Source organism: Oncorhynchus tshawytscha, unplaced genomic scaffold (genome assembly GCF_018296145.1).
Source record: "Oncorhynchus tshawytscha isolate Ot180627B unplaced genomic scaffold, Otsh_v2.0 Un_contig_2444_pilon_pilon, whole genome shotgun sequence".
Classification (NCBI taxonomy): Eukaryota; Metazoa; Chordata; class Actinopteri; order Salmoniformes; family Salmonidae; genus Oncorhynchus; species Oncorhynchus tshawytscha.
Window position 1 is genome coordinate 40,952 of NW_024609526.1, and position 13,680 is coordinate 54,631.

At 44.4% G+C, this 13,680-nt stretch overlaps 1 protein-coding gene across 2 annotated transcripts in view; it reads right to left on the reverse strand.

Annotated features, from left to right (window-relative positions):
* mrpl13 (mitochondrial ribosomal protein L13) overlaps window positions 1-13,680 on the reverse strand; it is a 33,717-nt gene that overhangs the window by 6,217 nt on the left and 13,820 nt on the right. The window contains exons 5-6 of one of the 2 annotated variants that reach the window (XM_042315718.1): window positions 8,229-8,315; window positions 7,105-7,226 (exon numbers count right to left, since the gene is read on the reverse strand). In XM_042315718.1, the coding sequence (XP_042171652.1) occupies window positions 7,105-7,226; window positions 8,229-8,315 (209 nt within the window). Of the gene's footprint in view, window positions 1-7,100; window positions 7,227-8,228; window positions 8,316-13,680 lie in introns of those variants that run through there. The other variant, XM_042315719.1, reaches the window with a different exon arrangement.

Genomic DNA, 13,680 nt, shown 5'->3' on the forward strand with positions numbered 1-13,680 from the left:
CTAGCTATAGAACATCAACAACATGATGCTATCCTAGCTATAGAACATCAACAACATGATGCTATCCTAGCTATAGGACATCAACAACATGATGCTATCCTAGCTATAGAACTAGAACATCAACAACATGATGCTATCCTAGCTATAGAACTAGAACAACATGATGCTATCCTAGCTATAGAACATCAACAACATGATGCTATCCTAGCTATAGAACTAGAACATCAACAACATGATGCTATCCTAGCTATAGGACATCAACAACATGATGCTATCCTAGCTATAGAACATCAACAACATGATGCTATCCTAGCTATAGAACTAGATCATCAACAACATGATGCTATCCTAGCTATAGAACTAGAACATCAACAACATGATGCTATCCTAGCTATAGAACATCAATAACATGATGCTATCCTAGCTATAGAACATCAATAACATGATGCTATCCTAGCTATAGAACATCAATAACATGATGCTATCCTAGCTATAGAACATCAATAACATGATGCTATCCGAGCTATAGAACATCAACAACATGATGCTATCCTAGCTATAGAACATCAACAACATGAGCTATAGAACTAGAACATCAACAACATGATGCTATCCTAGCTATAGGACATCAACAACATGATGCTATCCTAGCTATAGAACATCAACAACATGATGCTATCCTAGCTATAGAACATCAACAACATGATGCTATCCTAGCTATAGAACATCAACAACATGATGCTATCCTAGCTATAGAACATCAACAACATGATGCTATCCTAGCTATAGAACATCAACAACATGATGCTATCCTAGCTATAGAACATCAACAACATGATGCTATCCTAGCTATAGGACATCAACAACATGATGCTATCCTAGCTATAGAACTAAGTACAGTAGTCGTTATATTGATAGTTCCATTCTCCTCTCCTGCTGTGGAAACCAACTAGAAGAGTGATTTCTCTCCTCAGTGCTGGCGGCCGAACGCTCCTCTATTCTCACACACAGGCACCACCGACTCAGTTCTCAGTCTCCTCCTGTTAACTCCATATAACCACTACACCAGTTAACACCCTGTAACCACTACACCAGTTAACACCCTGTAACCACTACACCAGTTAACACCCTATAACCACTACACCAGTTAACACCCTGTAACCACTACACCAGTTAACACCCTATAACCACCTGTAACCACCACCAGTTAACACCCTGTAACCACTACACCAGTTAACACCCTGTAACCACTACACCAGTTAACACCCTGTAACCACTACACCAGTTAACACCCTATAACCACTACACCAGTTAACACCCTGTAACCACCCTATAACCACTACACCAGTTAACACCCTGTAACCACTACACCAGTTAACACCCTGTAACCACTACACCAGTTAACACCCTATAACCACTACACCGGTTAACACCCTATAACCACTACACCGGTTAACACCCTATAACCACTACACCAGTTAACACCCTATAACCACTACACCAGTTAACACCCTATAACCACTACACCAGTTAACACCCTATAACCACCCTGTAACCACTACACCAGTTAACACCCTGTAACCACTACACCAGTTAACACCCTATAACCACTACACCGGTTAACACCCTATAACCACTACACCGGTTAACACCCTATAACCACTACACCGGTTAACACCCTATAACCACTACACCGGTTAACACCCTATAACCACTACACCGGTTAACACCCTATAACCACTACACCGGTTAACACCCTATAACCACTACACCAGTTAACACCCTATAACCACTACACCAGTTAACACCCTGTAACCACTACACCAGTTAACACCCTATAACCACCCTGTAACCACTACACCAGTTAACACCCTATAACCACTACACCAGTTAACACCCTATAACCACCCTGTAACCACTACACCAGGTAACACCCTATAACCACCCTGTAACCACTACACCGGTTAACACCCTATAACCACTACACCAGTTAACTCCCTATAACCACTACACCAGTTAACACCCTATAACCACTACACCAGTTAACACCCTATAACCACTACACCAGTTAACACCCTATAACCACCCTGTAACCACTACACCAGTTAACACCCTATAACCACTACACCAGTTAACACCCTATAACCACTACACCAGTTAACACCCTATATAACCACTACACCAGTTAACACCCCACTACACCAGTTAACACCCTATAACCACTACACCAGTTAACACCCTATAACCACTACACCAGTTAACACCCTATAACCACTACACCAGTTAACACCCTGTAACCACTACACCAGTTAACACCCTATAACCACTACACCAGTTAACATCCTATAACCACTACACCAGTTAACATCCTATAACCACTACACCAGTTAACACCCTATAACCACTACACCAGTTAACACCCTATAACCACTACACCAGTTAACACCCTATAACCACTACACCAGTTAACACCCTATAACCACTACACCAGTTAACACCCTATAACCACCCTGTAACCACTACACCAGTTAACACCCTATAACCACTACACCAGTTAACACCATATAACCACCCTGTAACCACTACACCAGTTAACACCCTATAACCACTACACCAGTTAACACCCTATAACCACCCTGTAACCACTACACCAGGTAACACCCTATAACCACACCCTGTAACCACTACACCGGTTAACACCCTGTAACCACTACACCAGTTAACACCCTATAACCACTACACCAGTTAACACCCTATAACCACCCTGTAACCACTACACTAGTTAACACCCTATAACCACCCTGTAACCACTATACCAGTTAACACCCTATAACCACTACACCAGTTAACACCCTATAACCACTACACCAGTTAACACCCTATAACCACTACACTAGTTAACAGCCTATAACCACCCTGTAACCACTACACCAGTTAACACCCTATAACCACTACACCGGTTAACACCCTATAACCACTACACCGGTTAACACCCTATAACCACTACACCAGTTAACACCCTGTAACCACGACACCAGTTAACTCCCTATAACCACTATACCAGTTAACACCCTATAACCACTACACCAGTTAACACCCTATAACCACTACACCAGTTAACACCCTATAACCACTACACCAGGTAACACCCTATAACCACCCTGTAACCACTACACCAGTTAACACCCTATAACCACTACACCAGTTAACACCCTGTAACCACTACACCAGTTAACACCCTGTAACCACTACACCAGTTAACACCCTATAACCACCCTGTAACCACTACACCAGTTAACACCCTATAACCACCCTGTAACCACTACACCAGTTAACACCCTATAACCACTACACCAGTTAACACCCTATAACCACTACACCAGTTAACACCCTGTAACCACTACACCAGTTAACACCCTGTAACCACTACACCAGTTAACACCATATAACCACTACACCAGTTAACAACCTGTAACCAATACACCAGTTAACACCCTATAACCACCCTGTAACCACTACACCAGTTAACACCCTATAACCACCCTATAACCACTACACCAGTTAACACCCTATAACCACTACACCAGTTAACACCCTATAACCACTACACCAGGTAACACCCTATAACCACTACACCAGGTAACACCCTATAACCACTACACCAGTTAACACCCTATAACCACTACACCAGTTAACACCCTATAACCACTACACCAGGTAACACCCTATAACCACTACACCAGGTAACACCCTATAACCACTACACCAGTTAACACCCTATAACCACTACACCAGTTAACACCCTGTAACCACTACACCAGTTAACACCCTGTAACCACTACACCAGTTAACACCCTGTAACCACTACACCAGTTAACACCCTATAACCACTACACCAGTTAACACCCTATAACCACTACACCAGTTAACACCCTATAACCACTACATCAAGTCACCGTTAAGCTTCATTTCTCCCGTCTGTGTTATTCTAAGTGAGTTATAGCTGCAGTCCATGTGAGTTTGTGTGATCAGAATCTCAGACTGCCCCTGAACCTCAGCAGCAGCCTTCTCCCAGTACGCCAAACATTCTCCCAGTAGGCCAAACTTTACACTACAAGAATGATGTCACGGAATTCTGGAATGTCACTGTTTTCTGTCAGATTGAAAATTCCAAATGTCCTTTCATTACAGACAGGAAGTAATGTAGTGGCTGTTCTGGCCGTCTCATTATCACGTCAGTGTCTATTTCCTGTGTGATATGTTTTAATGGACACACTCCGTAGGGTCGTCCTGACCAATCACTGCGGTGGTTACTAGAGAAACCCCATATAAACATACTGCTCTCTATAAAACCCTCCTCGGTTCCACTGCTCATTGGGGTGAATTACTGGCCTCGTAAAAAGTTAGCATGAATTCGATTACAGAGTACCTCTCTAGTATTTCAGTAAGACTTTAAAGTGAAAGATCTTAAGTGCATTAACACACGTGGGGTGTCAGTGTTTGAAAAAGTGGAGGTTCACAGTCAATCTTGAGAGAAACATCAACAACCCCAACGGGGTTCCATCTTGAGTCCTCAGCCTCCACTCTACAGCATTTGCTTTCGATTGCAATCAGCATTGGTAGGGCCTTGTGTGTGTGCGTGTGGTGTGTGTGTGTGTGGTGTGTGTGTGTGTGTGGTGTTTGTGGTGTGTGTGCGGTGTGTGTGTGTGTGTGTGTGTGTGTGTGTGTGTGTGTGGTGTGTGTGTGTGGTGTGCGGTGTGTGAATGGTGTGTGTGTGGTGTGGTATGTTGTGTGTGTGGTGTTTGTGGTGTGGTGTGTGTGTGGTGTGCGTGTGGTGTGCGTCTGGGGTGCGTGTGGTGTGTGTGTGTGTGTGTGTGTGTGTGTGTGTGTGTGTGTGTGGTGTGTGTGTGTGTGTGTGTGTGTGTGTGTGTGGTGTGTGTGTGTGTGTGGTGTGTGTGTGGTGTGGTATGTTGTGTGTGTGGTGTTTGTGGTGTGGTGTGTGTGTGTGTGGTGTGCGTGTGGTGTGCGTGTGGGTGCGTGTGTGGTGTGTGTGTGTGTGTGTGTGTGGTGTGTGTGTGCGTGTGGTGTGTGTGTGTGTGTGGTGTGTGTGTGGTGCGTGTGGTGTGTGTGTGTGTGTGTGTGTGTGTGTGTGGTGTGTGTGTGTGGTGTGTGAATGAGAGGTCAGTCCATGGCCCAGACCACCATTCCCCCTCATTGAGCCATACACTTACTTCACTCTACAGGAACATGACCGATCACGTTTCAACAGGCCATGCTCTTTATCATAATGGAATCATTTGTCAGGCCGGTAACAAGACCCCGTTTCTCACATCAATAAACAGGAAGACATCCTTACTTACCGGTAATAACAGAAGTAGGTTTCACATGAATACACACAAAAATGTTTTATCCCCGTTCTTCACCAAATCATTATTTTGGGTTTCTACTAGTTATTTGAATGTTTGTGGTAAGCTAAAGCTAGCGTAACATTTAGGTCATAAAATGCTTAAAGATTTGTCCGCTCTGGTAGAGAGCAGTATCATAAGGCATTTAACTGCGTCACGGCTGATATGAATAGCAGGCTGTGGACTGAGGAACGATGGATCACTGCCATGGCTGAAGGAACACAGCAGTCTGTAATGGAACTATGGTATGTGTCTGTTCCTCTATAAACCAGTCTGTGCCTCTATAAACCAGTCTGTGCCTCTATAAACCAGTCTGTGCCTCTATAAACCAGTCTGTGCCTCTATAAACCAGTCTGTGCCTCTATAAACCAGTCTGTGCCTCTATAAACCAGTCTGTTCTATAAACCAGTCTGTTCCTCTATAAACCAGTCTGTTCCTCTATAAACCAGCTGTTCTGTGTCCGTTCCACTATAAACCAGTCTGTTCCACTATAAACCAGTCTGTTCCACTATAAACCAGTCTGTTCCTCTATAAACCAGTCTGTGCCTCTATAAACCAGTCTGTTCCTCTATAAACCAGTCTGTTCCTCTATAAACCAGTCTGTGCCTCTATAAACCAGTCTGTTCCTCTATAAACCAGTCTGTTCCTCTGTTCCTCTATAAACCAGTCTGTTCCTCTATAAACCAGTCTGTTCTCTATAAACCAGTCCTCTATAAACCAGTCTGTTCCTCTATAAACCAGTCTGTGCCTCTATAAACCAGTCTGTTCTCTATAAACCAGTCTGTTCCTCTATAAACCCTGTTCCTCTATAAACCAGTCTGTTCAGTCTCTATAAACCAGTCTGTCCTCTATAAACCAGTGCCTCTATAAACCTATAAACCAGTCTGTGCCTCTATAAACCAGTCTGTTCTATAAACCAGTCTGTGCCTCTATAAACCAGTCTGTTTCAGTCTGTGCCTCTATAAACCAGTCTGTGCCTCTATAAACCAGTCTGTTCCTCTATAAACCAGTCTGTTCTCTAAACCCTCTATAAACCAGTGTCCTCTATAAACCAGTCTGTTCCTCTATAAACCAGTCTGTCTTCCTCTATAAACCAGTTCTAAACCAGTCTGTTCCTCTATAAACCAGTCTGTTCCACTATAAACCAGTCTGTTCCTCTATAAACCAGTCTGTGCCTCTATAAACCAGTCTGTGCCTCTATAAACCAGTCTGTGCCTCTATAAACCAGTCTGTTCCTCTATAAACCAGTCTGTTCCTCTATAAACCAGTCCTCTATAAACCAGTCTGTTAAACCAGTCTGTTCCTCTATAAAAACCAGGCTGTTCCTCTATAAAACCAGTCTGTTCCTCTATAAACCAGTCTGTGCCTCTATAAACCAGTCTGTTCCACTATAAACCAGTCTGTTCCTCTATAAACCAGTCTGTTCCACTATAAACCAGGCTGTTCCTCTATAAACCAGTCTGTTCCTCTATAAACCAGTCTGTTCCTCTATAAACCAGCTTGTTCCTCTATAAACCAGGTTGTTCTAAATGAGCTAGAGATTCAGTGCAGGCCCAGGGTGGAGAGAGCTGTGTGTGTGTGTGGATATGTGGGTGTGATTAAGGATGGTGTGTGTGTGTGTGAAGATGTGAGAGAGAGGGTGTGTGTGTGTTTGCACGTATGCGTCCATGGAGAAAGACTGGGAGAAGAAGGTACTCACGGGGTCCACAGAGTGGGGAAGGCTTCTCGCTCCTCCTGGCTGTACTCATTCAGCCTGCGAGGGATCTCTCTGGGCTGAGGCAGCTCCTCCGTCAGGTTCAGAAGGATGTCCTCAGGAAGATCCTGCCATACAATTACATACAACAGTCATTTCATGGATCTGTATGGCACCTAGGCTCTAGCCAGGGACAGGAACACAGTCTTAGGTTTGTAGGTGTCTTCACTTTTCAGAGGGAAAACACACCTGGGTTAGAGAGAGGTGCAAGTCAATGGAAAATAAGACTTATATTTATATACCGTATAATGAGAAGCTAGAGTCAGACTAGACTTGTCTAAATGCTTTACCACAATGGAAACAAGTCAGACTTGCGTTTATTGGAAACAAGTCAGACTTGCGTTTAATTGGAAACAAGTCAGACTTGCGTTTAATTGGAAACAAGTCAGACTTGCGTTTAATTGGAAACAAGTCAGACTTGGAAACAAGTCAGCGTTTAATTGGAAACAAGGAAACAAGTCAGACTTGCGTTTCAGATTGGAAACAAGTCAGACTTGCTTTTAATTGGAAACAAGTCAGACTTGCGTTTTTTCAGATTGGAAACAAGTCAGACTTGCGTTTCAGATTGGAAACAAGTCAGACTTGCGTTTTTGGAAACAAGTCAGACTTGCGTTTAATTGGAAACAAGTCAGACTTGCGTTTAATTGGAAACAAGTCAGACTTGCGTTTAATTGGAAACAAGTCAGACTTGCGTTTATTGGAAACAAGTCAGACTTGCGTTTATTGGAAACAAGTCAGACTTGCGTTAATTGGAAACAAGTCAGACTTGCGTTAATTGGAAACAAGTCAGACTTGTGTTAATTGGAAACAAGTCAGACTTGTGTTATCGCTGATATTTCTATGTCTGTTCTGCTTGTTCTTGGCTGAAAGTGTCATCATTTAAGATGATTAAACAAATTAAAATCAATCAAATCAACATGTCAAGACATTCAGTCCACAACAGGAGAATAAAGACCAGTTATTTTATCTTCAGGGAAGAGGTGTCGTGTGTGGCGTCATTCTTTTTACTAAAACTTCTCATTTCATCTTCACACATATTAGATGTGAAAGTCTTAAAAGGCAAGTCTCACATCTTCAGGGAAGAGGTGTAGCCGTTGCATCATGGTCCTTCTGGAGAGGTTCCTAGGCAGCATCCCGTACACTGCCAGCTTCACTATCTGGAGGAAGAAGAGGAAGATAGAAGAAGAGTGGACTCTGGATCCAGCGCTTGGATAGGCTACTCAGATTCAGTCCCTAATGGCACACTAGCGCACTATATAGGGAATCCTAGATCACTATATAGGGAATCCTAGATCACTATACAGGGAATCCTATTGAACTATATAGGGAATCATATTGAACTATATAGGGAATCATAGATCACTATATAGGGAATCCTAGATCACTATACAGGAATCCTATTGAACTATATAGGGAATCTATTGCTAGGGAATTGCACTATATAGGGAATCCTAGATCACTATATAGGGAATCCTAGATCACTATACAGGGAATCCCAGCGCACTATACAGGGAATCCTAGATCACTATACAGGGAATCCTAGATCACTATACAGGGAATCCTAGATCACTATACAGGGAATCCTAGATCACTATATAGGGAATCCTAGATCACTATACAGGGAATCCTAGATCACTATACAGGGAATCCTAGATCACATATAGGGAATCCTAGATCACTATATAGGGAATAGAGCCTATTGAACTATATAGGGAATCCTAGATCACTATACAGGGAATCCTATTGAACTATATAGGGAATCCTAGATCACTATATAGGGAATCCTAGATCACTATATAGGGAATACCAGAGCACTATACAGGGAATCCTAGATCACTATATAGGGAATAGGGTGCCATTTGGGACACTAACACAGACATTTGATATAAGACAGTTGGATCAGGGTTGTCATGGTTACAGCTCTGGAGAAGAACAAGGTTGAGGTCCATCATTGAACCTTTAATATGTCTCCAGTGGTGACCAGTGGAGATCCTGTTTGGTCCAGACGGGGATACTACTAAGCAGGATCAATGAGTCAGCCAGCTAACTTCCCTCATTTGTTTTTAGAAGTATATGCTTGAAAACGGGCATGGCCTAATTTACCCAACATCCAAAAACACATAAGTTTAGCTTTCTTAAATGAAACCGAAAAACAATAGATATTTCTGGTTGTTCATCAAAGTTAGCTGGCTAAATAATTGATTCTTCTTTGTACAAAACCCCTCAGGTCTGTTCTCTATGACCCTGTCCAGAAACAACCCTTCTATTTACCCCTATCCCCTAGTAACACTTGGGTGGATCTGATAGAATGTACTAGATTAAGCAATATGGTAATATCTCCTCTACCTTACCCTCTCTAGATAGTAAAGAGTCTCCCCTGTAGACAACTTTATATACCCCTGCAATATTCTCCTAACATTTTAACAAGCTGTTTCTATTCCTCGTATCCCTCCCTCACTCTGTGGTGTGACACATATTCAGTGTTTCTTGGAGCGACTTGTCACGATCGCCAACTGGTAGCAAATCATTTAGGTCATGTGAAAAAAATGGTGTTATCCTCTAACTAATACCCTGAATGCTCAGCTCGGCAGGTAGCCTAGTGGTTAGAGCGTTGGGCTAGTAACCAAAAGGTTGCTGGATCGAATCCCTGAGCTGACAAGGTAAAAACCTGTCCTTTTGCCCCTGAACAAGGCAGTTAACCCATTGTTCCCCGGTAAATAATAATTTGTTCTTAACTGATAAAATGTGCCTCTGCCCCTCCCTGCTCCCAGCTGTCCCTCCCTGCTCCCAGCTGCCCCTCCTCTGCCCCCAGCTGTCCCTCCTCTCTGCCCCCCTCTGTCCCTCCCTGCTCCCAGCTGTCCCTCCCTGCTCCCAGCTGCCCCTCCTCTGCCCCTCCTCTGCCCCTCCCTGCTCCCAGCTGCTACTCCTCTGTCCCTCCTCTGCCCCTCCCTGCTCCCAGCTGCTACTCCTCTGTCCCTCCCTGCTCCCAGCTGCTACTCCTCTGCCCCTCCTCTGCCCTCCCTGCTCCCAGCTGCTCCTCCTCTGTCCCTCCCTGCTCCCAGCTGTCCCTCCTCTGCCCCTCCCTGTGCCCAGCTGTCCCTCCTCTGCCCCTCCCTGCTCCCAGCTGTCCCTCCCTGCTCCCAGCTGTCCCTCCTCTGCCCCTCCCTGCTCCCAGCTGCTCCTCCTCTGCCCCTCCCTGCTCCCAGCTGTCCCTCCTCTGCCCCTCCCTGCTCCCAGCTGTCCCTCCTCTGCCCCTCCCTTCTCCCAGCTGCCACTCCCTGCTCCCAGCTGCCCCTCTGCCCCTCCTCTGCCCCGCCCTGCTCCCAGCTGCTACTCCTCTGCCCCTCCCTGCTCCCAGCTGCCCCTCCTCTGTCCCTCCTCTGCCCCTCCCTGCTCCCAGCTGCTCCTCCTCTGTCCCTCCCTGCTCCCAGCTGTCCCTCCCTGCTCCCAGCTGCACCTCCACTGCCCCTCCCTGCTCCCAGCTGCTCCTCCTCTGTCCCTCCCTGCTCCCAGCTGCCCCTCCCTGCTCCCAGCTGCCCCTCCTCTGCCCCTCCCTGCTCCCAGCTGCCCTTCCTCTGCCCCTCCCTGCTCCCAGCTGCCCCTCCTCTGCCCCTCCCTGCTCCCAGCTGCCCCTCCTCTGCCCCTCCCTGCTCCCAGCTGCCCCTCCTCTGCCCCTCCCTCCTTCCGTTGGCAAACCAACCATCAAAATGACATGTTATTCCTACATAACCGTCCACCACTCAGATCCATCCTCTGCAATAAGAAAACCAAGTGAGGGGAAGAAAAATCCAAATGTCCCAAAGAAGTAAAAATCTCTTAATATTTGACTTTCTCTCATCTACCATTTCCAGCTTAATCCCTTCATACATATCTATCCCCTGTGAAAATTAAATCAGTCCTACTGCTGTTCAATGACGACCGTGGTGTGTGGAAGACGGATGTGTGTTGTATAGGGACACCATCCGTCACCACGGCTACAGAAGGTGGATGTCACCCCGACGTGATCATTACCCACAATTACCTCTGATAGATTCTCCCCCCGTTGGAATAACTCAGCTAGAGACATGCATCCATCTCATTAATGGAGGTGTAACGTGCTAGAGAAACCTGAGGAGGGCTGGGGAGGGGGAGGAAGATGCAACTGGCCAGGGCTGGGGAGGAGCGCTGAGGAGAGGGATGAGGACAGTTATGTAGAGGTGGGCTGGGGAGGAGCGCTGAGGAGAGGGATGAGGACAGTTATGTAGAGGTGGGCTGGGGAGGAGCGCTGAGGAGAGGGATGAGGACAGTTATGTAGAGGTGGGCTGGGGAGGAGGACTGAGGAGAGGGATGAGGACAGTTATGTAGAGGTGGGCTGGGGAGGAGCACTGAGGAGAGGGATGAGGACAGTTATGTAGAGGTGGGCTGGGGAGGAGCGCTGAGGAGAGGGATGAGGACAGTTATGTAGAGGTGGGCTGGGGAGGAGCGCTGTGGAGAGGGATGAGGACAGTTATGTAGAGGTGGGCTGGGGAGGAGCACTGAGGAGAGCGATGAGGACAGTTATGTAGAGGTGGGCTGGGGAGGAGCGCTGAGGAGAGGGATGAGGACAGTTATGTAGATGTGGGCTGGGGAGGAGCACTGAGGAGAGGGATGAGGACAGTTAGGGAGAGGTGGGCTAGGGGAGAGAGGAGGTTTGGCTATATACAGTAGCGAGGCTATATACAGTAGCGAGGCTATAAAGGTAGCGAGGCTATATACAGTAGGGAGGCTATAACAGTAGAGAGGCTATAAAAGTAGCGAGGCTACATACAGACACGTGGGCTTAGCTATAGGTACAGTTAATTAGTATATACGTGGGCTTAGCTATAGGTACATTTAATTAGTATATACGTGGGCTTAGCTATAGGTACATTTAATTAGTATATACGTGGGCTTAGCTATAGGTACATTTAATTAGTATATACGTGGGCTTAGCTATAGGTACATTTAATTAGTATATACGTGGGCTTAGCTATAGGTACATTTAATTAGTATATACGTGGGCTTAGCTATAGGTACATTTAATTAGTATATACGTGGGCTTAGCTATAGGTACATTTAATTAGTATATACGTGGGCTTAGCTATAGGTACATTTAATTAGTATATACGTGGGCTTAGCTATAGGTACATTTAATTAGTATATACGTGGGCTTAGCTATAGGTACAGTTAATTAGTATATACGTGGGCTTAGCTATAGGTACAGTTAATTAGTATATACGTGGGCTTAGCTATAGGTACATTTAATTAGTATATACGTGGGCTTAGCTATAGGTACAGTTAATTAGTATATACGTGGGCTTAGCAATAGGTAGAGTTAATTAGTATATACGTGGGCTTAGCTATAGGTAGAGTTAATTAGTATATACGTGGGCTTAGCAATAGGTAGAGTTAATTAGTATATACGTGGGCTTAGCTATAGGTAGAGTTAATTAGTATATACGTGGGCTTAGCAATAGGTAGAGTTAATTAGTATATACGTGGGCTTAGCTATAGGTAGAGTTAATTAGTATATACGTGGGCTTAGCTATAGGTAGAGTTAATTAGTATATATATGTGGGCTTAGCTATAGGTAGTTAATTAGTATACACGTGGGCTTAGCTATAGGTACAGTTAATTAGTATATACGTGGGCTTAGCTATAGGTACAGTTAATTAGTATATACGTGGGCTTAGCTATAGGTACATTAGTATATACGTGGGCTTAGCTATAGGTACATTAGTATATACGTGGGCTTAGCTATAGGTACAGTTAATTAGTATATACGTGGGCTTAGCTATAGGTACATTTAATTAGTATATACGTGGGCTTAGCTATAGGTACATTTAATTAGTATATATGGGCTTAGCTATAGGTACATTAGTATATACGTGGGCTTAGCAATAGGTACATTAGTATATACGTGGGCTTAGCAATAGGTACATTAGTATATACGTGGGCTTAGCAATAGGTACATTAGTATATACGTGGGCTTAGCAATAGGTACATTAGTATATACGTGGGCTTAGCAATAGGTACAGTTAATTAGTATATACGTGGGCTTAGCTATAGGTACAGTTAATTAGTATATATATGTGGGCTTAGCTATAGGTACAGTTAATTAGTATATACGTGGGCTTAGCTATAGGTACAGTTAATTAGTATATACGTGGGCTTAGCTATAGGTACAGTTAATTAGTATATATATGTGGGCTTAGCTATAGGTACAGTTAATTAGTATATACGTGGGCTTAGCAATAGGTACAGTTAATTAGTATATACGTGGGCTTAGCTATAGGTACAGTTAATTAGTATATATACGTGGGCTTAGCTATAGGTACATTTAATTAGTATATACGTGGGCTTAGCTATAGGTACATTTAATTAGTAGGTACATTAGTATATACGTGGGCTTAGCTATAGGTACATTTAATTAGTATATACGTGGGCTTAGCTATAGGTACATTTAATTAGTAGGTACATTAGTATATACGTGGGCTTAGCAATAGGTACATTAGTATATACGTG